The sequence below is a fragment of the Sphaerodactylus townsendi genome, linkage group LG17, assembly GCF_021028975.2.
Source record: "Sphaerodactylus townsendi isolate TG3544 linkage group LG17, MPM_Stown_v2.3, whole genome shotgun sequence".
Classification (NCBI taxonomy): domain Eukaryota; kingdom Metazoa; phylum Chordata; class Lepidosauria; order Squamata; family Sphaerodactylidae; genus Sphaerodactylus; species Sphaerodactylus townsendi.
The window spans coordinates 2,560,557-2,587,971 of NC_059441.1; the positions used below are offsets into that span (position 1 = coordinate 2,560,557).

Genomic DNA, 27,415 nt, shown 5'->3' on the forward strand with positions numbered 1-27,415 from the left:
TGGGGGGGGGGGGGGGTGGGGGGGGGGGGGGGTGGGGGGGGGGGGGGGTGGGGGGGGGGGGGGGTGGGGGGGGGGGGGGGTGGGGGGGGGGGGGGGTGGGGGGGGGGGGGGGTGGGGGGGGGGGGGGGTGGGGGGGGGGGGGGGTGGGGGGGGGGGGGGGTGGGGGGGGGGGGGGGTGGGGGGGGGGGGGGGTGGGGGGGGGGGGGGGTGGGGGGGGGGGGGGGTGGGGGGGGGGGGGGGTGGGGGGGGGGGGGGGTGGGGGGGGGGGGGGGTGGGGGGGGGGGGGGGTGGGGGGGGGGGGGGGTGGGGGGGGGGGGGGGTGGGGGGGGGGGGGGGTGGGGGGGGGGGGGGGTGGGGGGGGGGGGGGGTGGGGGGGGGGGGGGGTGGGGGGGGGGGGGGGTGGGGGGGGGGGGGGGTGGGGGGGGGGGGGGGTGGGGGGGGGGGGGGGTGGGGGGGGGGGGGGGTGGGGGGGGGGGGGGGTGGGGGGGGGGGGGGGTGGGGGGGGGGGGGGGTGGGGGGGGGGGGGGGTGGGGGGGGGGGGGGGTGGGGGGGGGGGGGGGTGGGGGGGGGGGGGGGTGGGGGGGGGGGGGGGTGGGGGGGGGGGGGGGTGGGGGGGGGGGGGGGTGGGGGGGGGGGGGGGTGGGGGGGGGGGGGGGTGGGGGGGGGGGGGGGTGGGGGGGGGGGGGGGTGGGGGGGGGGGGGGGTGGGGGGGGGGGGGGGTGGGGGGGGGGGGGGGTGGGGGGGGGGGGGGGTGGGGGGGGGGGGGGGTGGGGGGGGGGGGGGGTGGGGGGGGGGGGGGGTGGGGGGGGGGGGGGGTGGGGGGGGGGGGGGGTGGGGGGGGGGGGGGGTGGGGGGGGGGGGGGGTGGGGGCGGGGGGGGTGGGGGGGGGAGCGGGCACTGGGGGGGGGGGGGGGGGGGGGGGGGGGGGGCCGGGGGTGGGGGGGGGTTGGTGGGGTTGGTGGGATGTATGTATGTATGTATGTATGTATGTATGTATGTATGTATGTATTGTTTTTAAGTTAGTTTCTACTATTTTTCAACTGCTACCTTGAGGACTCTAATTGGGTAAAAAATGGGATAAAATGTTTTAAGGATAAAATGTTGTCTATTATTGTTGAATGTTATTAAGCAGAAATCAATGCAATGCAGTAATAACTTAGAAATCAATTCAGTAATAACTCTGGGTTAAGAATGTCTCATGCATTGGCCTACAGATAATTCTGTGCAATTTAGTCTTCTTGTGATGCAACAATATGGCTAACAATCTTGATCCTCCTTGATGTGAGATTGCAAATGCCTTAGCAGACCCAGTGCTCGGGAGCAGCAGCAGCAGCAGGCCATTGCTTTCACATCCCAGCAGGCTCTTTCTTATGTTCTTAATAACAATTGTGTTGGACATATTGATCAATCAATATTTACAAAAAAAACCCTCTAGTCTTTCTATTGGTAAAATTCAATCTGAAAAAGATGATTAAAAGAAGATAAGGTGCAAGGATCTACCATGTATATGAAAGTTATGGCCAATTTATTCTTTATAAAAAGTCTACCTTAAAATACAAATTAGTTACAGTCTAAGTTTAGAGCCAACTCGGCATCAGTCCTTCTGTGGGGGAAAATGTGTTGTTGTTGGAACTTTGCAATTCTGTTTTCAGAGAGTTTTTAACTATGATTTATGCATATTAGCAACTTGAAATTATCGTTAAACGAGCCAGCAAAGTCCACCTGAATATAATTACTTTTATGGAGCTATTGATTCACTTGACCTGGCTTCTTCGTCTCCCCCTTCTCGCTCCTTTCTTTCCCCAGAGTCAAATCACCCATGCCATTAATTGCCACTTAGCCTGTTAAGCTCCAACTTTCTATTAAAAACCTAAATCAGAGGAAATACTCCCTTTGATTTAGACCTTTAATAAGATGAGGAGACTTTCTACCTCAGTGCGATTGCAATGGCAGGGCAAGGGAGCAGATGGAATGTCCGACTGGGATCTGAGAAGCCTGGTTTCAAATCCTTATGCTGCCGTAGAGGTTATTGGGTGACTTTGGGCCAGTCTCGTGGACTCAGCCTAACCTTCATCATTAAGGCGGTGTTGAGAATGCAGTAGGGAAGGGAAAGCCATGATCCAGTGGTGGGATTCAAAATAATTTAACAACCGGTTCTGGTGGTGGGATTCAAATAATTTAACAACTGGTTGGTTGTGGTGGGTTTTGCAGGCTGTGTGGCTGTGGTCTGGCGGATCCACCAGACCATGGCCACACAGCCCGGAAAACCCACCACAACCAGTTGAATCCGGCCATGAAAGCCTTCCACATAACTTGTTGTTTACAGACGCCATTTTAACAACCGGTTCTGCCAAAGTGGTGCGAACCTGCTGAATCCCACCACTGCCAGGATCATTTTGGAAGGAAGGCAAGATAAAAAAAAATGCACATTTTCAGTGCATTGTGCTAGGGGATAAATTCCGTTGTTCAAATAAATAGGAATGTCTGGGGATGGAGTGTGGCTTTGCTTTCCAGTTGTAGGATTGGGTGGGGTTTTGTGGCTATTTTCCTGTAAATTGCATTAGCATTGGGGTGGGTACCTAATACCCAGGGGCATCCAGCTTTTCCCAGCAGTTGTAGATGTTCTTCAGTCCTACGAGAACAAATTAGCTCAGAATCAGTTTCAGAAAGGTTGTAGTATGTGTGCTGGGATCATGCAACCGCTGTTCAAATATATTGCAGGGTTTTTGGTTTCTTTAAAAACTGTAATGTTACTAATATGTCGACACTGTAAATGGATCCTAATATCTAGGAAGCTCTTATGTACAAAAGTACATGACAGAAGTACATCTTCCTCAAGAGTAAGCCTGGAAAAGGGCAATGCCATCATGACATGAGGGCCACGGCACCAGAAAGCAGGTGAATCCTGTGGGACTTTTCACCAGAAATATTTTAAACTGCTTTGTATTCCCAGTTTGACTCTGAGTGGCATTTTGCAGGTCAACTGATGATATTTTTGGAACTCTTTTAAATGCCGAGGGATGACTCTCATTGGGTCTGGTTGCCTCTGTCATGTGTTTAAAAGGTAATGTGGTAAAAAACACCTGCACATTTGATAAGTTGCGCATGAAATGTATAAGGGGGTGCAAATAATCAAATTAGATTTGACCCTTAATTCCTGTGGGGGAAAATGCTAACTTTTAAGATTATGTCTGATGAGAAGAAAAGGAAAATATGAGGTGAGGTGGGTGGGGCTGAGAGAGCTCCGAAGAACTGTGACTAGCCCAAGGTCACCCAAGCTGGCGTGTGTTGGAGTGCACAAGCTAATCGGGTTCGCCAGATAAGCCTCCACAGCTCAAGCGGCAGAGCGGGGAATCAAACCCGGTTCTCCAGATTAGAGTGCACCTGCTTTTAACCACGACACCAGGGAGCAGCAAGATTGGATAGCGAGATCAGCACATTCTCTCCTGTTAAGTGTCATGCTTCGTCGTCTCCAAATTGCTACTTAACTCCATTCTGCACGGGTCAAGAAACACAGGTGTGGGACACTATACAACCCATTGGTGGGGGCGAGACTTTGCAAAGGTCCCATCCCCAAAATGAGCCTGCCCCACCTTATTTCCCTGAACCTGGATTTTTAAAAAATCACTAAACAAGAGATCCTTTTGAAAAATCCTGGGTTGGAGCCGCCCATGAGTGAACGGCCAGACAGGAGGCATTTTATTTCCCTCCCTTCCACCCCATCCTCCATGGTCAGGGAGAAGGATATTGAGGAGATAGGAAAAGTGCAGAGAAGGGCAACGAGGATGATTGAGGGACTGGAGCACCTTCCTTATGAGGAGAGGCTGCAGCGTTTGGGACTCTTTAGTTTGGAGAGGAGGCGGCTGAGGGGGGATAGGATTGAAGTCTATAAAATTATGCATGGGGTAGAAAATGTGGACAGAGAGAAATTTTTCTCTCTTTCTCACAATACTAGAACCAGGGGGCATCCATTGAAAATGCTGGGGAGAATTAGGACTAATAAAAGGAAACACTTCTTCACGCAACCTGTGATTGGTGTTTGGAATATGCTGCCACAGGAGGTGGTGATGGCCACTAACCTGGATAGCTTGAAAAGGGGCTTGGACAGATTTATGGAGGAGAAGTCGATCTATGGCTACCAATCTTGATCCGCCTTGATCTGAGGTTGCAAATGCCTTAGCAGACCAGGTGCTCGGGAGCAACAGCCGCAGAAGGCCATTGCTTTCACCTCCTGCATGTGAGCTCCCGAAGGCACCTGGTGGGCCACTGCGAGTAGCAGAGAGCTGGACTAGATGGACTCTGGTCTGATCCAGCAGGCTAGTTCTTATGTTCTTATGTTCTAAGCTGCCTGCCATTGACTAGCCATTGCAGGAAGGACCCTTTTCCCTTTTTGAAGTTTTATAGCTTGCAGCTAGGCAGGTGCAGCTGGTCATATCGTGGGACATTGGTATTATTATTATCATTATTATTTATTGTATTTATAAACCGCCCTCCCCCGAAGGGCTCAGGGGGTTCATTTCTGCATGCATGCGTAGCTGTGTATATGTTGCCAGCAATTTTTAAAAAGAATAATAGAATCATAGAGTTGGAAGAGACCTCAAGGGCCATCAGGTCCAACCTCCTGCAACGCAGGAACACACAGTCAAAGCACTCCAGACATATGTTCATCCAGCCTCTGTTGAAAAACCTCCAAAGGAGGAGACTCCGCCACACTCCGAGGTAATGAATTCCACTGTCGAACAGCCACACTGACGGTCAGGACGTTCTTCCTAAGGTTTAGGTGGAATCTCTTTTCCTGCACCTTGAATCCATTACTCCGTGTCCTGGTCTCTGAGGCAGCAGAAAACAAGCTTGCTCCCTCTTCGACATGGCATCTCTTCAATTATTTAAAAGTAGCTATCATGTCCCCCCTTAACCTACGCTTCTCCAGACTGAACATCCCCAGCTCCCTAAGTCTCTCTTCGTAGGGCATGGACTCCAGACCCTTTACCATTTTGGTTGCCCTCCTCTGGACCCGTTCCAGCTTGTCAATATCCTTGAATCGTGAGAACTGTACACAGTATTCCAGGTGAGGTCTAACCAATGCAGACTAGAGAGATACAATTACATCCCTTGATATTGACACTATACTCCTATTGATACAGCCCAAAATTGCATTGGCCATCTTGGCTGCCACATCACACTGCTGACTCATGTTTAATTTATGGTCTGCTAAGACTTCCAGATCCCTTTCCCATGTAGTGTTGTCAAGCCAGGTGTCACCCATCCTAAATCTGTCCATTTCATTTTTTCTGCCTAAGTGTAGAATCTTACATTGATCTTTGTTGAAATTCATTTTGTTTGTTTTGGCCCAGCTCTCTAATCTGTCCAGGTCATTTTGAATTCTGACTCTGACCTCCGGGGTATTAGCTACCCCTCCTAATTTGGTGTCATCTGCAAATTTGATTAGCATGCCCTCTAGTAGTCCATCATCCAAGTCATTGATAAAAATATTGAATAGCACTGGGCCCAGGACAGAACCCTGTGGCACCCCACTAGTCACTTCTCTCCATGATGAAGATGAGCCATTAATGAGCACCCTTTGAGTTCAATAAGTCAACCAATTAGAAATTCATCTAATAGTAGCATTGTCTACTCCACATTTCACTAGCTTACTTGCGAGAATATTATGGGGCACCTTGTCGAAAGCGTTACTAAAATCAAGGTATGCTATGTCCACAGCATTCCCTTCGTCTATCAAGTTTGTCACTCTGTCAAAAAAAGAGATAAGATTGGTCTGGCACGGCTTGTTTTTCAGAAACCCAGGCTGACTTTTTGTGATCACAGTATTCCCTTCTAAGTGCTGTCAGACCGTCTGTCTAATGATCTGCTCCAGAATCTTCCCTGGTATTGATGTCAGGCTGACTGGACGATAATTATTAGGGTCCTCCTTTTCCCCCTTTTTGTAGATAGGGATAACATTAGCCCTCCTCCAGTCCACTGGGACTTCTCCTGTTCTCCAGGAGTTCTCAAAGATTATAGCAGGTGGTTCTGAGATTACTTCTGCCAGTTCTTTTAATATCCTGGGATGTAGTTCATTTGAATTCATTTAAAGTAGCCAGGTATTCCGGCACTACCTCTTTATATATTTTGTGCTGAATTTCTCCTACTGTCTCTTCTGTTTCGTTTTCTCCTGGATGAGCACCATTGGGAAAAGACTGAGGCAAAGAAGGTGTTGAGTACGATAGTTCTGCTTTTTCTACATCCCCTGTTAGTATTTTGCCATCTCCTCCTCCATCCTATCATTTTTCTTCCTTTTGCTACAGACATAACCAAAAAAGCTTTTTTGGGTTGTTTTTAACCTGTAAGGTTGAGTTTCAACCTGCTGTAGGTTCTGGCGGGGCGCCCGGAATAGTTATCAGTTGATGCTTTCTTGTCTGTGTGAAACTGTCTGGGTGAGTTTCTGGGTGAGAACCTAAATTGTTTACTGTTTTCTTGCTCTTGAAGGGTTCTTGAACTTCTCTGAAGCCCGTAAAAGCGGCTGCTTGGGGAGGGGGGGGGGTTAGTTGCAGGTTAGTTCCTGCATTGCCTGTTACTGACTTAGAATGCCAGCTCAATAAAGAACTTAATACAGTTGCTTTTGACTGGACTTTACTGGTTCGTTACATAACCTCTCTGGCAAGCCTCGGCTCATTGTGAGCTTTAGCTTTTCTGACTTCCTCCCTACACATCCTGCTTATTTGTTTGAATTCCTCTTTGGTGATTTCCCCTCTTTTCCATTGCTTTTGAAATCTTAGCTCAATTGAAAGTTCTTTAGATAGCCCTCCTGGTTTCCTGAGACACCTCCTATTTTTCTTCCTCATTGGAAGTGTTTGAAATTGTGCCCTCAAGATCTCACTTTTAGGAAACTCCCAGGCATCATGCACTCCTTTCTTTTTTAGTATTTTTGACCACGGGATCGCACCCAGTAGATTCCTAAGCTTACTGAAATCTGCTTTCTTAAAATCTAGCATGTGTGTATGACTATGCTTAGCATCCCCTTTCCACTGTATAACAAACTCCAGGAGAACATGATCACTCCCACCTAAGGATCCCACCACCTCCATTTCTTTAATCAGGTTATCACTGTTGGTTAGGAGCAGATCTAAAATAGCCATTCCCATTGTTGCTTCTTTCATCTTCTGGACCATGAAATTGTCTGCAAGAGAGAGAAGCACCTCCGTGTGAAGGCACAACAGCAATTGGGATTGTTTCTGTGGGCTTCAGTTGCTGCTTGCATGGAATGCACGTGAACAGGAAAACAGGGAAATGAATTCCTTTATCACAACCGCAACCTGAAATGTGTGGAATCAGCCTGAATCTTAGGGCAGTATCCTTCTTCTTGAAAGTTCCACACTTAGAGGCTGTTTATGCACTTTGCGGTCTGCTCTGCTCTACAGTCAGCCTACGTTTCCTTTAGGTTAGATTCCGGTTGCACACATATACCAAATTATGTAAGGTGGTGAGAACCGCAAAGGATTGCGAAGAGCTCCAAGCGGACCTTGATAAATTAGGTGAGTGGGCTAAGAAATGGCAAATGCAGTTCAATGTAGCTAAATGTAAAGTGATCCACATAGGGGCAAAAAATCCAAACTTCACATACACGCTACAGGGGTCAGTGCTATCAGTCACAGACCAGGAAATGGATTTGGGCATCTTAGTTGATAGTTCCATGGGAATGTCAACTCAATGCATGGCGGCTGTGAAAAAGGCAAACTCTATGCTGGGGATAATTAGGAAAGGAATTGAGAATAAAACTGCAAGGATTGTCATGCCCTTATATAAAGCAGTGGTGCGACCGCACTTGGAGTACTGTGTTCAGTTCTGGTCGCCGCATCTCAAAAAGGATATCGAAGAGATAGAAAAAGTGCAGAGAAGGGCAACGAGGATGATTGAAGGATTGAAGCACCTTCCTTATGAGGAGAGGCTGCAGCGTTTGGGGCTCTTTAGTTTGGAGAGGAGACGTCTGAGGGGGGATATGATTGAAGTCTATAAAATTATACATGGGGTAGAAAATGTTGACAGAGAGAAATTTTTCTCTCTTTCTCACAATCCTAGAACCAGGGGGCATCCATTGAAAATGCTGGGGGGAAGAATTAGGACTAATAAAAGGAAACACTTCTTCACGCAACGTGTGATGGGTGTTTGGAATATGCTGCCACAGGAGGTGGTGATGGCTGCTAACCTGGATAGCTTTAAAAGGGGCTTGGACAGATTTATGGAGGAGAAGTCGATCTATGGCTACCAATCTTGATCCTCTTTGATCTGAGGTTGCCAATGCCTTAGCAGACCAGGTGCTCGGGAGCAGCAGCAGCAGCAGAAGGCCATTGCTTTCACATCCTGCACGTGAGTTCCCAAAGGCACCTGGTGGGCCACTGCGAGTAGCAGAGAGCTGGACTAGATGGACTCTGGTCTGATCCAGCTGGCATGTTCTTATGTTCTTATTTTCCCCATCCAGAACTTAAAGCACTGCAGATCGGATAATCCCTGTGGTTTGTGAAGGCCGGTAAAGCGTGACTATTCCACACCTGCACAGGGGAAGTGAAGCAAACCACTGTGTGTTGACTTCTTTGGGGTTTTCTGCTCCTCCTCCCCTCTTCCCGCCCACGCAGGAGCAGTTCCACCTACTCCGTGTGCAGCATTTCCAGGGAATCAATGGGGCTTATTTTTTTAAAAAAAGTGTTAACGCTTTAGATCTATCATAGGTGCGATGGATTGTTAAAATCTAATAATAAATAAAATAAAAAAATAAAAAATGCTCTCTCCCCATCTCCATTTTTTTAAAAAAGATGACAAACAACCTCTTGACTTGGGGGCAGGCAAAATGGGGGCTAGACTCAGAGGAATCAGTGGGGCACTTCTGCAAATTTAAATGAATACAGGGTGACTTCACTGTGGAGCAAATTGCCCTGGGGCAATAAAGGGCCAGAGTCTCTCTGTCTCAGCTAGTGATATAGCTAGGACAGTGGTGGCGAACCTTTGGCACTCCAGATGTTATGGACTACAATTCCCATCAGCCCCTGCCAATTGGCCATGCTGGCAGGGGCTGATGGGAATTGTAGTCCATAACATCTGGAGTGCCAAAGGTTCGCCACCATGGAGCTAAGACCTATCACTGTCTCTCCTCCTCACTTTTAAATGTGTTCGCTCCTGAATGAAGCTTTTCCCACCCTTTAATCAGGCCGTGCCCCTTTGCTTGGTAAATTGCTCTGCCAACTTGCAGGGCTGTTGTGAAGATAAAACAGAAGGAGATAACGATGTGAGTCACTTGGGTTCCCACTGAGGAGAAAGGCAGGCTGTACATTAGGTAAATAAATGATCGATATACAGACGGTTGCGCCACATCTAACATGATGGAAACTGGCATGTGTCACCCCTACCCGCGACTCGAAACCCAATTCCAACCCTTCCTCCATGACCTCTGCTCTGTTTGATGCCCTCATCAAAAAAATGCAGACTGTTCCCTGGAGCCAGAGGCGCGTTACACTCTTTTAGAACAAAATCCCATTCATTGTTATACGTCCTGTTCAGCCGCGTCTGTGTACAGAGCTGTGACGTTCCCGTCCTTCCACTGGACGGTCACCTCTCCTGCATTTTGGACTTTGGGGAGCAAATCCTCTGCGGCAGCTTCTTCCTTCAGAGTCACAAACGCTTGCTTTATTTCCGTCCCGTCGGACTCCGCGGCTTTGTATCCTTCGCTGTCACTGTGTAAAAGCTTGGCCTTCCGATTCCTAAGGGGAAAGAATAAAGGAACAGAATAAACATGTCTTCTCCTGTATGTTTTTGTCCAGGAATTAAGATCACAGCGATGGGCCCTCCTGACTGTTCCCTTGACCGAAGAAGCTCGCAAGTGTCAGCTCTTCAGTCATGAAAGAGTTAACGATGCTGTTTGTTAGTAAACGCCAGCTAGATTAGCATACCTCAAGTAACCAGTTATTTGCATTAATGAAGCGATCCAATGATTGCCATTAGCAGATTAATGTATTTCCTAGACTGTGTGTTTCCACACCCATACGCGACTGAGTGGAAGTTGTAAAAGTAAGTTCCCATCCTTGTTCTTCGAGTCGCACCTCAAATGGTAGCAGCAGCATGTAGCTCAAACTAAAGAAGACTTATTGTTTTCTTCCGTGTTACCCTTTCCTTATTTTCTTTCTTTAGTGGCCTTTATTTAAGCTAACCAGCAGCATCTGTGATTATTTACTAATTGTTTATATTTTTACACTAACATGCTTATTTACGAAGAAGAAGAAGAAGAAGAAGAAGAAGAAGAAGAAGAAGAAGAAGAAGAGGAGGAGGAGGAGGAGGAGGAGGAGGAGGAGGAGGAGGAGTTTGGATTTATATCCCCCCTTCTCTCCTGCAGGAGACTCAAAGGGGCTGACAATCTCCTTGCCATTCCCCCCTCACAACAAACACCCTGTGAGGTGGGTGGGGCTGAGAGAGCTCCGAGAAGCTGTGACTAGCCCAAGGTCACCCAGCTGGCGTGTGTGGGAGTGCACAGGCTAATCTGAATTCCCCAGATAAGCCTCCACAGCTCAGGCGGCGGAGCTGGGAATCAAACCCGGTTCCTCCAGATTAGATACACAAGCTCTTAACCTCCTATGCCACTGCTGCTGTTTAGGGAAGGGAACAACCAGCAGCAGATTATTAGTCTATGTGTAATTTCAAGGAGAACCATATTTTCAAGTAGCCCAGAGTATCATGGATCATGGTTAGTCCGTGCTCCCATCCCCAAAGATGATGGGTTTTTTTTCAATTTATTACAGTCAAAGACCAGCAAATTACAGTCAAGGATCAACAAATTCTATACACACTCTCAACATTGTAATTCCCAGTGTAATTGTAATATATAAACTACCCTAAAATCAACACTGAGGCCTAATTTGTTTCACTTGTCCCATACATACGGTAACTTAGAGTTAAAATACATCCAGTCCATAACTTAGCGTTAAAATAAATCCAATCCATAACTTAGAATTAAAATAAATCCGATCTATAACTTAGCGTAAAAATTAATCCATTCCATAATTTAGCGTTAAAATGAGTCACTCAAGTTAAAATTATTCATATATGTGTGGGCTTGCCTACTTATTGTCTTTCGGCCTATCTGCACTCCCATTTGTTCAATCCTAGATTAAAATAATAATAGTAATAATATTAATAATTAATAATGATTGTGAGCCATATATTCATATACCTGTATCTCTAATACAATATCAGTTGCCTGCTCACTGGACTGCGTTCCTTTATAACAAATGTACAAAATTTGGCAACCAATCTAGACCAGTTTGGATGATGTTTAGAAAAGACTAGATTTGCACAGAAATGTACAAGCAGATACACGAAACTGGAGTTGGATGCTCTGTTAGCACCTTTTAAAAAAGGAACGGCAAATTTGCACACCTGGCCAAACATTGCCCAAAAAACCCTCCACTGCGACAATAAAGTCCCATCCTCCCCCTTACCTGTTTGCCATGGTGTTCATTGCCAGCAGTACAATACCTAGGAGGAGAACCGCAAACGACAGGGCGAGCATGCAATAATTCCACATGGAAGCTGGGAGAGAGCACAATTTGAACAGCAAGGTGAGTTAGCAGCTCAAATAGGGTTTCCTTCCACCCAACAGCATTCTCTCCCCCAAGGGTTGCTGGGTCACCCCTAGCCCCCGGCAGAGAGAGGGGGCACAGAATTGCTAACTCCAGTTTGGGAAATTCCAGGAGATTTGGAGGTAGCGCCCGGGGAGGTCAGGGACCTCAGTGGCATGCAATGCCATAAAGTTCGCATTCCAAAGACCCAGCGTGACGTAGTGGTTAGGAGCAGGCACACTTGAATCTGGAGAAGCGGGTTTGATTCTCCACTCTGCCACTTGAGCTGTGGAGGCTTATCTGGTGAACTAGACTAGCTTAAGAACATAAGAACATAAGAACTAGCCTGCTGGATCAGACCAGAGTCCATCTAGTCCAGCATTCTGCTACTCGCAGTGGCCCACCAGGTGCCTTTGGGAGCTCATGTGCAGGATGTGAAAGCAATGGCCTTCTGCTGCTGCTGCTGCTCCTGAGCACCTGGTCTGCTAAGGCATTTGCAATCTGAGATCAAGGAGGATCAAGATTGGTAGCCATAGATTGACTTCTCCTCCATAAATCTGTCCAAGCCCTTTTTAAAGCTATCCAGGTTAGTGGCCATCACCACCTCCTGTGGCAGCATATTCCAAACACCAATCACACGTTGCGTGAAGAAGTGTTTCCTTTTATTAGTCCTAATTCTTCCCCCCAGCATTTTCAATGAATGCCCCCTGGTTCTAGTATTGTGAGAAAAAGAGAAAAATTTCTCTCTGTCCACATTTTCTACCCCATGCATAATTTTATAGACTTCAATCATATCCCCCCTCAGACGTCTCCTCTCCAAACTAAAGAGTCCCAAACGCTGCAGCCTCTCCTCATAAGAAAGGTGCTCCAGTCCCTCAATCATCCTCGTTGCCCTTCTCTGCACTTTTTCTATCTCTTCGATATCCTTTTTGAGATGTGGCGACCAGAACTGAACACAGTACTCCAAGTGCGGTTGCACCACTGCTTTATATAAGGGCATGACAATCCTTGCAGTTTTATTATCAACTCCTTTCCTAATTATCCCCAGCATAGAGTTTGCCTTTTTCACAGCTGCCATGCATTGAGTTGACATTCCCATGGAACTATCAACTAAGACGCCCAAATCCCTTTCCTGGTCTGTGACTGATAGCACTGACCCCTGTAGCGTGTATGTGAAGTTTGGATTTTTTGCCCTGATGTGCATCACTTTACATTTAGCTACATTGAACTGCATTTGCCATTTCTTAGCCCACTCACCTAATTTATCAAGGTCCGCTTGGAGCTCTTCGCAATCCTTTGTGGTTCTTACCACCCTACATAATTTGGTATCATCTGCAAACTTGGCCACCACACTACCCACCCCTACTTCCAGGTCATTTATGAATAAGTTAAAGAGCACTGGTCCCAAAACGGATCCTTGGGGGACACCACTCCCGACATCTCTCCATTGTGAGAATTTCCCATTTATACCCACCCTTTGTTTCCTGTTCCTCAACCAGTTTTGAATCCATAGGAGGACTTCCCCTCTTATTCCTTCATTGCTGAGTTTTCTCAACAGTCTCTGGTGAGGAACTTTGTCAAAAGCCTTTTGGAAATCCAAGTAGACAATGTCCACTGGTTCCCCCTTATCCACATGTCTGTTTACACCCTCAAAGAACTCTAGTAAGTTTGTAAGACAGGACTTGCCTCTACAAAAGCCATGCTGACTCTTCCTCAGCAGGTCTTGCTTTTCTACATGTTTAATAATTTTATCTTTAATGATAGATTCTACTAATTTACCAGGAACAGACGTCAAACTGACTGGCCTGTAATTTCCCGGGTCCCCCCTAGACCCTTTCTTAAAGATTGGTGTGACATTGGCCATCTTCCAGTCTTCAGGGATGGAGCCTGATTTCAGGGATAAGTTGCATATTAATGTGAGAACATCAGCAATTTCATGCTTGAGCTCTTTAAGAACTCTTGGATGAATGCAATCTGGGCCAGGGGATTTGTGAGCATTTAGTTTATCAATGGCGGCCAGAACTTCTGCCGTGTCTACCACTAACTTCGCTAGTTCCTCAGATTCACCTCCTAAGAAGCTCGGTTCAGGTGCAGGAATTTTCCTCACCTCCTCTTGGGTGAAGACAGATGCAAAGAATTCATTCAGCTTCTCTGCAATCTCCCTGTCATCTTTTAGCACACCTTTTGTTCCTTCATCATCTAACGGACCTACCGCTTCCCTAGCTGGCTTCCTGCTTTTGATGTACTTGAAGAACTGTTTGTTGCTAGTCTTGATGTTCGCAGCCATGCCTTCCTCATAATCCTTTTTTGCCTCCCTTACAGCTAACTTGCTTCTCTTTTGCCACCATTTGTGTTCTCTCTGGTATTCTTCATCAGTTAAGTTGGACTTCCATTTTCTAAAAGACATCTTTTTTTTCCTAATAATTTCCTCAACCTCCCTTGTTAACCATGGTGGCTTTCTTTTGGACTGGGCGCTGCCTTTCCTAACCTCACCAGGAACACATTCCAGCTGAGCTTTTAAGACTGTGTTTTTAAATAACCTCCAAGCACCTTGGACATTTTTGACTCTCTTGATTTTCCCTTTCAGCTTCCTGCGCACTATCCCCCTCATCTTTGAGAAATTTCCCTTTCTGAGGCAAATGTAACTACATTAGTAGTTGTCACTTGTTCGCATGCAGAGATACTGAATCTGACAGCATTGTGGTCGCTGTTCCCTATCGGCTCAACAACACTGACTTCCCGCACCAGGTCCTGGGTCCCACATAGAATTAGATCTAGGATCACCTCTCCCCTGGTTGGTTCTACAACCATCTGCTCTAAGCCACAGTCATTTAGCATATCCAGGAATGTTCTCTCCTTACTATGACCTGAACATGCATTTTTCCAGTTTATGTGGGGATAGTTAAAATCGTTAAAATCGCCCATTACCACGACATTTTTGCTTTTGTTGGCCTCTCTAATTTCTTTTTCCATCTCAGAATCCTCTTGTGCACTTTGGTCAGGGGGACGATAATATATTCCTAATGTTAAACTATGCTTCACTCCAACACATGCCAGCTGGGTGACCTTGGGCTAATCACAGTTCTTCAGCGCTCTCTCAGCCCCACCTAACTCACAGGGTGCTTTTTGTGAGTGGGGGAAGGGAAAGGAGTTTGTCAGCCCCTTTGAGTCTCCTTACAGGAGAGAAAGGGGGGGATATAAATCCAATTTTTCTTCTTCTTCAAAGCACCCATTTTCTCCAGCGGAACTGATCTCTGTAGTCCAGAGATGATGATGATGATGATGATGATGATGATGAAGAAGAAGAAGAAGAAGAAGAAGAGGAGGAGGAGGAGGAGGAAGAGGAGGAGGAGGAGTTTGGATTTATATCCCCCCTTTCTCTCCTGCAGGAGACTCGGGCTTACAATCTCCTTGCCCTTCCCCCCTCACAACAAACACCCTGTGAGGTAGGTGGGGCTGAGAGAGCTCCGAGAAGCTGTGACTAGCTCAAGGTCACCCAGCTGGCGTGTGTGGGAGTGCACAGGCTAATCTGAATTCCCCAGATAAGCCTCCACAGCTCAGGTGGCAGAGCTGGGAATCAAACCCGGTTCCTCCAGATTAGATAGATGAGCTCTTAACCTCCTACGCCACTGCAGCTCCCTGCACAGCCCCACGCCCGAAGGCCGACATCTTTGCACCATGCTGGCCGGCATGACAACTTACAGTCTTCCGTTCGGAAAAACCATATCATCTCCTGCAGCTGTTCTGGCGTCATCATGTCCATTTCGGGATAAGAGCTCCCTGCTGTTGTATCGTGAGGTCCTGAGCTGGTCAGGGCTGGAGCAGGAATCCCATGTCGGTTTCCATCCATGGTCAGACTGGCAGGGAACATAAGAACATAAGAACATAAGAACAAGCCAGCTGGATCAGACCAGAGTCCATCTAGTCCAGCTCTCTGCTACTCGCAGTGGCTCACCAGGTGCCTTTGGGAGCTCACATGCAGGAGGTGAAAGCAATGGCCTCCTCCTGCTGCTGCTGCTCCTAAGCACCTGGACTGGTAAGGCATTTGCAATCTCAGATCAAAGAGGATCAAGACTGGTAGCCATAAATCGACTTCTCCTCCATCAATCTGTCCAAGCCCCTTTTAAAGCTATCCAGGTTAGTGGCCATCACCACCTCCTGTGGCAGCATATTCCAAACGCGGAGCCTAGAGTTTCGGCGAGAAAAAGGGGGCCGACAGATCAACAAAGAAAACTGACCAAAGGGACTGCCCTAAATACAATAAGATACGCATGAAATACATGAATTCCATTTTCTTGCAATGTTCTCAGTGACATGAGTGTTATAAGATACCCAATCTCCTGAACAGCTCTGATGTGCTCTTTTGTGAAACTGTTGCAGATTTTATACTGGAAATTAGTAGTTTTAATTGCATTTCTTAACCTTGTTTTGTTTTAAAATTTTGTCCTGTTTTATATGCCAATAAAGGCTTGTGTTGTGTTATGTAACTGACCAAAGGGGTAGGAGTCAGGGTCGCCAGGTTGGGAATTACTTGGGGGGTTTGGGGGGTAAAGCTCGAGAAGGGTGGGGTTTGAGGAGGGGAGGGGCTTCAGTGGGGTGTAACACCACAGAGCCCGCCTTCCAAGGCGACCAGAGGAACTGATATTTGTTGCATGGAAATGCAAATGATTGACAGTTCCATAATTTCTAGTCAAAATTTGCTCCATGGTTTAAAACCATCCCCAAACGGCCATTCCAGAGTATTGTATCTGGTAAACATCTCTGTCCATAACTTCAGGACGGTGCTTACATCTACGAGGTTCCGAAGGAAGCCACTGGCTATTCTTACTGGACAATATTTTTAAATTCAGTTATCTCATCGTCTTTGTTTGTGTGGGAATCCCCACGGTTTCTGAAAGCTTCCGAAGTGTGACTTTTTCTCTCCCTTCACAGGGAGAGCAAAGGAGATCCATATATGTTAACAGGCTAACCCCTGGTTTTCTCTGATTGAAAATAAAATTGTATCTATCGGTTTGTCTCTCGAATCACTCTCTTTCCTGCTCAGAAGCTACTCAAAGACCGACTCTTAGATTGGGAATTTGCAGAACTGTATCTAGCAGCTAAAAGAACTTGCTCTCCCACACAACTTTTAATTCCATTTGAGCAGGGTCGTATGGTCCACTACTTATATTTTCTAACTAACCCCTGCTCAAGGAGAGCCTTCACAATTGCTAGATTCAATGTTATGCCATCTGCCTTACTACATGGCAGGTTTAATAACCTGGAAAAATCTAAAAGGTTGTGTAGCTGTAATTCTAAGGTAGTTGAAACATTGGCTCACCAGGTATTACATTGCACTAAATTTGCTAAAATTAGATCTAAATATGTCAATCTACACCAGACCTGGGCATTATACGGCCCGCGGGCTACATCCGGCCCGCCGGATGACCCTGACTGGCCCCCCTGCCATGCTGGGGAGCGAGGCACCTTTGAAAGCCCCGCAGAAGCCGGTTGCCTTGGCTGCCGGCTTCTCGCGGGCTTCTCAAGCGCCTGCTGCCCACAGTCGGCCCTCCACAATATTTTCTGTTTCTTATGTGGCCCCATGGAAAAAATAATTGCCCACCCCTGATCTACACCCTCTCTTCCAATCTGAGTTATCAGATTCGATTAGATTATTTCTCTTGTTGAATCATTCTGATTCTGTTTTTTGTGAAGAGGTTGCAAGCTTTGTTACGGAAATAATTCAGAGCCAGTAACAATATGTATTTATCTGAGGCTATCCTTTTTGCCTTTTAAAATGTTTATGCTTGCTGTGTTTTGTTGCTGTTGTTCTATGTATGCCAATAAAGGCTTTACTTTGCTTTGCTAGGACTCTCTTTTTCTCGCTCCTCCATGCCTTCCACCGCCCACATCTCAGCAGTCCCCCCCCCCCCAGCTCTTCAGCCTATTTCACAGCAATCAGAAGGGCTTAAAAATATTGCTGCAGCCATAGATCCAGTGAAACTGACGTGAAATCGACCAGGTTTCGCAAAGTAATGCTACATAACCTCCCCAAATAGAGGTTGCATGGAAACATCTGGGCCAGTGGCTCTCAACCTTCCTAATGCCACGACCCTTCAATACAGTCCCTCATGTTGTGGTGACCCCCAACCCTGACATTTATCCATTTTACAGATGGAGAACACTGATGCAGAGAGTCTTAGGCGACCCCTGTGAAAGGGTTGTTCGACCCCCAAAGGGGTCCCGACCCCCAGGTTGAGAACCACTGATCTAGGACATGTGCGGGGGAGGTAAGAACATAATTACAAGCCAGCTGGATCAGACCAGAGTCCATCTAGTCCAGCTCTCTGCTACTCGCAGTGGCCCACCAGGTGCCTTTGGGAGCTCACATGCAGGATGCGAAAGCAATGGCCTTCTGCGGCTGTTGCTCCCGATCACCTGGTCTGCTAAGGCATTTGCAATCTCAGATCAAGGAGGATCAAGATTGGTAGCCATAGATTGACTTCTCCTCCATAAATCTGTCCAAGCCCCTTTTAAAGCTATCCAGGTTAGTGGCCATCACCACCTCCTGTGGCAGCATATTCCAAACACCAATCCCATGTTGCGTGAAGAAGTGTTTCCTGTTATTAGTCCTAATTCTCTCCCCCGCCCCCCCAGGATTTTCAATGGATGCCCCCTGGTTCTAGTATTGTGAGAAAGAAACATTTCAATCTGTCAACATTTTCTACCCCATGCATAATTTTATAGACTTCAATCCTATCCCCCCTCAGCCGTCTCCTCTCCAAACTAAAGAGTCCCAAACGCTGCAGCCTCTCCTCATAAGGAAGGTGCTCCAGTCCCTCAATCATCCTCGTAACAATGGCACATTGGCTCATAGGCGAAGAATCCTTGTGCAAACAAAAAACCAGGGGGAAATCTCACTGCAAAGCAAACAGCCACGGGGTAAGTAGTGCATACTTAAATGGTCGGAGATCTCACAAGTACCAAAAGGGGCCTGATTCTTAGCAGTACCAGATGTTGCGATGTACCTTAAAAAAGAAAAGGAAAAGTCTCTGCTCATAGAAACTTCCATGTTAGGGAGTAAGGTTCCAGTCCAGTCTTCTCTCTGACACTCCTGTTTTCTATATGCGAGTTGGGGAGTGGATTTTGGGTTGGTATGGAAGTATATTTCATCCTGGGAGCCCCCTTCCAGACTCAGTCTCAGCCCAGGCCAAGATATTGAAGAAGAAGAAGAAGAAGAAGAAGAAGAAGAAGAAGAAGAAGAAGAAGAAGAAGAAGAAGAAGAAGAAGAAGAAGAAGAAGAAGAAGAAGAAGAAGAAGAAGAAGAAGAAGAAGAAGAAGAGGAGGAGGAGGAGGAGGAGGAGGAGGAGGAGGAGGAGGAGGAGGAGGAGGAGGAGGAGGAGTTTGGATTTACCGTATATACTCATGTATAAGTCGAATTTTTCAGCACATTTTTAATGCTGAAAAAGCTCCCCTCGACTTATATGCGGGTCATTAAAATTTTTTGTGTGTTTTTACTTTGCCGGCCAGCAGGGGCCCCAGTTTTTATGCTAGCGGCACCAACCTTTCAGGGTACCCTCAGAAGACACTCCTGATGATACCAGCCAAGTTTGGTAATGTTTGGTTCAGGGGGTCCAAAGTTATGGACCCCCAAATGAGGTGCCCCCATTCCCCATTGTTTTCAATGGGAGCCATTAGTAGATGGGGCTATCCTTTTGAGGGTCCATAACTTTGGACCCTCTGAACCAAACTTCACCAAACCTGGCTGGTCTCATCAGGAGAATCTCTTTATGATATCAGCCAGGTTTGGTGAAGTCTGGGTCTGGGGATCCAAAGTTATTGACCCCCAAAGGGGATGCCCCATCCCCCATTGTTTACAATGGAAGCTAATAGTAGATTTTCCATTTCTGATAATATCCCTCTTAAAATCTAAGTTGGGTTAGATTTGGGCATACAGATGATGATGAGGAATCCAGTTTTGGAGGATTTTAACTCTTGTGTTTTAGCTTGGTTGCTGGTTGAGCTAAGGTTTTTGTACTTTTAAAGTTATTGTTGATACCATATTGTTCTTGTTGACCCTCTTTTCCACTTACAGAGCCAGTTTACTGTTTTTCTTTGAAATAAATATTCAAAAACATTTAACCGACTGATGCCTCAATTGATGTAATTTTATTGGCATCTATTTTTATTTTTGAAATTTACCAGCAGCTGCTGCATTTCCCACCCTCGACTTATACGCGAGTCAATAAGTTTTCCCAGTTTTTGTGGTAAAATTAGGTGCCTCGACTTATATGCGGGTCGACTTACACGCGAGTATATACGGTATATCCCCCTTTCTCTCCTACAGGAGACTCAAAGGGGCTTACAATCTCCTTTCCCTTCCACCCTCACAACAAACACCCTGTGAGGTGGGTGGGGCTGAGAGAGCTCCGAGAAGCGGTGACTAGCCAAGGTCACCCAGCTGGCGTATGTGGGAGTGCCCAGACTAATCTGAATTCCCCAGATAACCCTCCATAGTTCAAGCAGCAGAGCGGGAATCAAACCCGGTTCCTCCAGATTAGAGTACCCCTGCTCTTAACCACTACGCTACTGCTGCTCCCTGCTCATCTGTCATTTGTGAGAAACAGGCACGATGGGTCTGCCTTTGATGAACACCATGGCCCATGTTCAGAGGGAGTCATGCAGCCGCTCAGTCAGTGACCTTCTTAATCATTTCCCCTGCTTTCAGACTCTTAGCCATTCAAAGTTCACATTTATGGCTATCCGCCCAGGCAGTTCCCACAATCTGCATGGAGGCCGTTTGCCAGTGTGCATGAGTTTTGATTTCAGAATGCACTTCTGGAACGCGGCCAGCCACAATAACCCTGGTGGTGTGCAGCGAGGGTTACCGTCTTCCAGGTACAGCCTGGGAATCCTCTGGAATTATAACTGATCTTCAGATGACAGAGAAAATGGCTGCCTTGAGAGGTGGCTTCTTTGGCATTATTCCCCACTGAGTCCCATCCTCTCCTCATACCTTGCTCTACTGAGACTTTTACTGAAAAATTTGAGGCCAACCAAGCCTAAAAAACAAGGACTATATATAGAGAGATACAAGGCAACGAGGTATAAGCAGTTAGTTTGAGTATAATTTCAATAGATACTTCATAAACCGTTCATAAAGATTATTCAGAAAGATATATTGTGATTGTTTAACTGGATATAAAGGTAATAAACAAACATATAATGCAAGCCGTAGTTTCTTCATCACTTGCTGGAGCTGCTGCTGTCTACTACCACAATTCGTCTTAATATTTTTTATTCGTTGAATATTTTTTATTCGTTGAATACGGACTCTTTCAACTGACTGGAACGCAATATGACTATTGCAGGTTTCGTGCCTCATGGACAATGTTGATGACATGCTCTCATTATATGGTTGTTAATTACCTTTATATCCAGTTCAATCAGAGCGTTTGGGAGTCTGACACATCACAATATATCTTTCTGAATAATCTTTATGAACGGTTTATGAAGTATCTATTGAAATTATACTCAAACTAACTGCTTATACCTCGTTGCCTTGTATCCCTATATAGACGGTCCTTGTTTTTTAGGCATGGCTGGCCTCAAATTTTTCAGTATAGGTTTGACTGTATATATCGACTGAGACTTTACCAGTGGTGGAGCTAAAACGGGGAAGGTGGAGACAAACGCCACAGGTGCAAGTGCAGGGGGGTGGAGAATCGCTCTCCCCGCCCCTCCCGTCGAGCCACCGCAGGCCTGCAGCAGGCTGCTTTTTTTGCTTTAAAAAGGTAAGGGGTGTTTTGGGGGGCATGATGGGGCGCAGCCGCCATTTTGCCCTGGATGCCATTTTTGCTTCCTACAGCACTGGAGTCTACCTTTAAATCCCCAAGAATTTACCAACATGATGTTGGCAATCCTAGGACAGTGCGAAAAAAAAGTCATCTGATGTTCCCTTCTTTCCTGTTCTGCGTTGCTGATGGAGTCCATTATTGATTGATTGGTTGGTTGGTTGGTTGGTTTATTTGATTGATTGATTGATTGATTGATTGATTGATTGATTGATTGATTGATTGATTGATTGATTGATTGATTGATTTCCAGGCCAACCTCCCCCATACGGGCTCAGGACGACTTCCAGCAATAGATCAACCAGTAAAACAAACAATCCAATCAACATAGGCTATCTTTATATATTCATGGCGCCGACTAAACTATCAGAGAGTGAGCTGGGCATTATATTCGTAAGAGAAAAGGAGGGGAAAGGTGAAAGATCAGATAGAAAGGGAGAAAAGGAAGAAGGGAGTGAAGGAAGGGAGGGGACGTCATCTAGCTTAATGCTGTTGCTGCCTTCAGCTCCGTCTTGCAGGTTCCTGTGGAACTTGGTTAAATCCCACAGACCCCAGGTCTCAGCGGACAGAGTGTTCCACCAGACGAGGACCAGAGCTAAGAAAGCTCTAGTCCTGGTCGAGGACATCCGGATATTTTTCTATTGAACATAGATGTTACATCCATGTCTACAAGGACAATGGCAACATTAGCAGTGGGCTACCCATGGGAGAGAGACACTGTGGTGCAGTAGTTAGAGTACCAGCATGGATACTTACCAAATAAACGTGGGCAATGCCTAACCTACTTCACGGGGTCATTGGGAAGGTAAAATTGGAGGAGTGGAGAGTAATTTAAGTGGCTTTGGAGTCCCCACCAAGGAGAAAGGTGGGACGGACGGACGGACGGACAGACTGTTGTCTGACATTGGGGTGTTCAGTCGAGAGGGGGACACGCTTGGAGCTACTTTCGCTTTTGCAGGTGCACCATTATCTCTTGGTTCGGCCTTGAGTGTCTGCTGCTGGGATGGGCCTCGTGTCTGAATCTAGCCTCGCTTCTTTGGCCCCTTCCGCACAGGCAAAATAATGCATTTTCAAACCACTTTCACAAACAGTTTGCAAGTGGATTTTGCTATTCCGCACTGCTTCAAAGAGCACTGAAAGCAGTTTGAAAGAGCATTATTCTGCATGTGCGGAATGAGCCTATACTTTCATATGGGGGTGGGGAATGTGGAACATATTATCAATTGTTTGGGGCCTTTTCCCTCAGAGTCGTCTTCTTTCCTGAACCCTGAAGTCTGCCAATAAAATCCTTTGATCAATCAGAGCGTTTGGGAGTCTGACACATACATACATACATACATACATACATACATACATACATACATACATACATACATACATACGAGAGTGAGAAGAGTTTTGGATTTATACCCCCCTTTCTCTCCTGTAGGAGACTCAAAGGGGCTTACAATCTCCTTGCCCTTCCCCCCTCACAACAATCACCCTGTGAGGTAGGTGGGGCTGAGAGAGCTCCGAAAAGCTGTGACTAGCCCAAGGTCACCCAGCTGGCGTGTGTGGGAGTGTACAGGCTAATCTGAATTCCTCAGATAAGCCTCCACAACTCAAGTGGCAGAGCTGGGAATCAAACCCGGTTCCTCCAGATCAGAGTGCACCTGCTCTTAGCCACTGCTCTTAGCCACTACGCCACCGCTGCACCTGCTCTTAGCCACTACGCACATACATACATACATACATACCTACCTACCTACCCCTGGCACACAGCGTCACCATGTTGGCTGAACCGAGCAACAGATGTGTTTGGCATTCTGGATGAATGACCCACAGCTCTGAAATCCCCAGTGTTCATTTCTGCCCGCGGCAGTTGTACATACGCCCATCGCCCCAGTTCAGACAGCCCCCTCCTTTTTACCCCCATGGGCCCTAATACCATCAGGACCCATTATTTCGCATTAGGAGGGCGCGGGCGATGTTTTAAGATATGACTGTTGTTTTAATCATATGTATGTTTTTAGCTGATGTTTTATCTGTACACCGCCCTGAGCCTTTCGGGGATAGGGCGGTATACTAAATTAAATTAAATAAATAAATAAATATATATATATATAAAAATATAAAAATATAAAAATATAAAAATATAAAAATATAATAATAATGATGATGATGAAGAATAATAATAATAGTGACTGTGGACATCATAAAGATCTAAGCAGGCTTGGGAGATTGCTGATAATATGTGGGCGTAACATCCAAAAAGGGCAGCTATCTCCCATCAGTAGGTTAAAACAGCTGGGTTAGTTGTGGGGCTTTTAAAAAAATTCTCCTCAGCGTCATCTCTACTCCCATTTTACTTCAAGAGAACCATGGAAAGTAGCTCAGTTTGCAAGAAGCGAAGCAGTTAGACCATGGTGATCTCCTGTGCTCTCTGGCTGAAGAGAGATTTGAATTCAGGACTCCCCCGTCAAACATACTATTTACTATACTATACTATACTATACTACTTACTTACTACTACTCTCTTTTTTATTTTGAGGGCTTTCATTGAGTCTTCTCCCCAGAATTTCTTTTCAGTGCCTCAGAAAATGCCAAGAATAGGCACGTGAAATGCCTCTGAGCATGGGCAACATGCATTAGTCTCCCTCACTGAAGCACCATAGTTATCTCCTGCAGTCTGAGGCCGAGAACCAAAGTTCCAAGTAAGCTTAAGTCTGAACACCTTTTCTTTAAGAAACCACGCTGCTGTCCTGAAATATTTCCTCGGTTTACCGGTTTACCTTTGCCCCCCGGTTTAAACATTTAAAAGAGAACTTACCAGAAACTCTGTTTGTGTCTGGAGGAGGGGCAGATGTTTTTGTGTCAATGCAGCTGTCCAAAGAAAGTCTCCCCCTCCGCTGTTTGGTGCCTCTGGGCTCTGGGAGGTTAGCTGCTCAATCTTCTGAGTTCATTCCCTGAGCTGTAACCTTTGCTGGGATGACTTTTGCCATTCGTTGCCCTGTCATTTGCAACATCCCTGAATCTCCACACCCACTCCTACCCACACTCGGCACATACCCCTAAAGGTGAGTGAACTCTTCAGTAGTGGAGTTCTCAGATCTTGTCACTGTTTGACTCAAGCGTCCACAGCGATGTGAAATCCCCCTCTTCTCCTGGAAATAAAAAAGGACTTCCCTGCGATCGTGAAATGAACTTAGATCGAGGGAGACGGCTGCATTATCTTATTGTCGCTGCTGATAAGAGTTGTACCTTTCCGCAGCGGGCCGTTTGTTTCACGCTTCCTCCTTCAATGAAGAAACAATCGGTCGCTTGTAACTCATGGCCCCTGTGATGTAAAACAAGAAACCATCGAGAGATAAGCGCAAGATAAATCTAGCCGAACAATGTATGTACTGTCAAAAGTAAACACAACACCAAACCCAGGAGTGGCAAGTACAAATAAAATACTGTCCAAATCACTCCCTGCTGCATACAAGACAACCAGTAAATGTTTATGAAATTTATAATAAAGAGTCACAGCGCGATAAAAATGATAATCACCCATTATCTATAAATTACAATAGAACTCTGAACACAGGAAGAAAGACACATCTCAATTCGAGACAACTTCTCTTGATATTCTAATGCAGACCTGGGCATTATACGGCCCGCGGGCCACATCCGGCCCGCCGGATGACCCTGACTGGCCCCCCTGCCGTGCTGGTGTCAGGAGGCCTAAATACAGGGATTGCTTTTGCTGCTTGTGTGTTTCTATTGTGGGGGGGTAAGGGTTAAACGCAGTTCTAACTGTCTTTTCTTACTACTGTGGAATGTCTGCTCTTCGCAGGTGTCTTCAAGGTCACGGACTGGCTCTCACACTGTTATCTGTATGCATTCTATGTGGGGCGATCTTTCCCATGGGGGGGGAAGGGTGGTAGCCCGCTCGACTATATTTGCTGTGTGAATACCGACTTCTGTATTCCTGGCTTTGCCACTGCAGACTCATCGGTTCAATAAACTACTGTTCTATACAACACGAGTTTGTCAATTTACTGGGGGTTCTGACATCTGGGGAGCGAGGCGCCTTTGAAATCCCCGCAGAAGCCGGTTGCCTTGGCTGCCGGCTTCTGCGGGGCTTTCAAAAGCGCCTCGCCCCCCTGCCTTTTGGCCCGGCCCTCCACAATATTTTCTGTTTCTTATGCGGCCCCATGGAAAAAATAATTGCCCACCCCTGTTCCAATGTCATTTTAAACAAGATGCTGAGCGTCAAGTATAATTAGTAATCGTAAACAAGACTCTGGAAGCCTAGCACAAGCGGTGTTCGCAATAAGAAGTCCGCGTTCAAAAGATTTTTCTTCAAGGCACCAGGCCTCCAAAGCCTCCTTGTGGCATTTCTGCCAGAGATACATAGGAATGTGATTCAACACGAGTCACTTTGGTTATAAGGGTGGTTTTACAGTCTCAAACTCAAGAAAGGACAGGAATGTGATCCAACTCAAGCCATGTTGATAAGGAGGCGGTACGCCCCTGCCCAAATCTATGCAAGTTTCTTAACCTGGAAGTGGTAACCCTACCCCTGGGAGTGGCCAGAGGGCACCTGTCATTCTGGTAAACCCTAGAGGGCAGTGGTAAATTTCCTTTTGTCCAATGGACCTAACTTCTGGAGTGAGCCTATATGGAAGACATAGGGTGATTTCACACTTGAGAATTGACATAGGGTCGACTCATCAGGCTGAAAGAGTCAACCTATGTCAGTCCCCTCGTAACTTCCCACAGCAGCCGAGGTCGTCCTGCCGGAGCCGAGTTCAGAGAGCGGGATCACCTCGGCGCGTCATTCACTCGTTGTGCCTGTTCGGCTGCTGCGTTTGGGCAGGAATGCGAACGTGTGTCCCTTTTTTTCCAATTTTTTTTTACGTTACAACTACGTAGCAACGCAACACTCAGCTGTCAGCCGTCAGATCAAAATGGCAACTTCCCCTCCAAAACGTTTATAACACGCCACCTGAAAGGAGGGAGGGATGAGGTGCGATTGATTGGGCGAAACGGTGCTGTGAAGGAAAAATGTTGCCGGTGCGAGTCTTCCGTTCTGCGCATGCCCAAAACATTAGTCTGTGATTGGCTGAACGGGCGAATCGACCCGACAAAGATTCCCCACTCCCGTCAGCTTCGCTTGAGTTCAACCTAGCTTCGCCGGTTTACCCCACCTCGGAGGTGGAGTCGAAAATTTAATGGCAGAACGGAACAGAGCAGGACGAACCCACATCAGATTCACCGGATGTGGGGAACACTTGGGTTGAACATAGGTCGAACTTGAGTTCACACGGTAAGTGCGAAATCGCCCAGGAAGTTCTTGTGTTGCACCAGAAGCAACAGAAGCGAGCTACCAGCTCTTGACGGCAGAGTACGGGTAGGGACACGCCAGGAGACGAGAGTTTAAGAATAAACAAACTTTATTCAGACTAGCAACATGCCAAGTAGCAGCAGAGAGGAACTTGGGTGTTACAGATCCCAAGACGCATTTATATAGCAAAATCCATGAGAAAATAGATTACGGTGGATACATATGTTATGAAGGCTTGACACATTCCATTGGCACGTTGACACTAAACATTCTTTGTTGAAAACTGTCGTGTGGACAAATACTTAATTAGCAGAGTTAATGCAATAATGAGGCAGAGACCAGTTGCTTTACTGAAATAAAGTTTACTTACTACAGGGAAGGGAAACTTGGAAGAAAAACAATAAACATCTTTCTTACTAGCTAGCACCAACAGCCAGCTTGCTGCTTAGACTATTACAGGGCTACTAAGCTATGGATAGAGTGAACTGAACTGAACACGTGCAGAGTGCAACACAAAGAAGATATATCTAAAGCCTACGTGCAGACTTGCATGTAGCCCACCCAACCAATAGGTATCAATTACCTGGTCACTGACTTCTGACCTCACTAACTAATTAGCATGCAACAATTAACTCCTTCATTACTGGATTGTGTTACTGGCACTTGCCAAA

General features: G+C 46.7%; 1 protein-coding gene across 1 annotated transcript; it reads right to left on the reverse strand.

Moving 5' to 3' along the window:
• Positions 1 to 9,291: 9,291 nt before the first annotated feature.
• On the reverse strand, positions 9,292 to 24,553 carry SLC51B (solute carrier family 51 subunit beta). The gene is made up of 4 exons (XM_048482212.1): positions 24,243 to 24,553; positions 15,303 to 15,457; positions 11,481 to 11,571; positions 9,292 to 9,749 (listed from the first exon to the last, which is right to left on the reverse strand). Exons 2-4 carry the CDS (start codon positions 15,448 to 15,450, stop codon positions 9,533 to 9,535), a joined length of 456 nt encoding a protein of 151 aa, XP_048338169.1. The 5' UTR covers positions 15,451 to 15,457; positions 24,243 to 24,553; the 3' UTR covers positions 9,292 to 9,532.
• Positions 24,554 to 27,415: the final 2,862 nt, after the last annotated feature.

Coding starts and splice junctions, on each gene's coding strand:
- SLC51B (XM_048482212.1), bottom strand. CDS start 15,450: ATGGATGGAAACCGACATGGGATTCCTGCTCCAGCCCTGACCAGCTCA. Junction 11,572..15,302: donor GTTTTTCCGAACGGAAGACT/GTAAGTTGTCAT, acceptor GCTCTCTCCCAG/CTTCCATGTGGAATTATTGC. Junction 9,750..11,480: donor ATGAACACCATGGCAAACAG/GTAAGGGGGAGG, acceptor CTTTCCCCTTAG/GAATCGGAAGGCCAAGCTTT.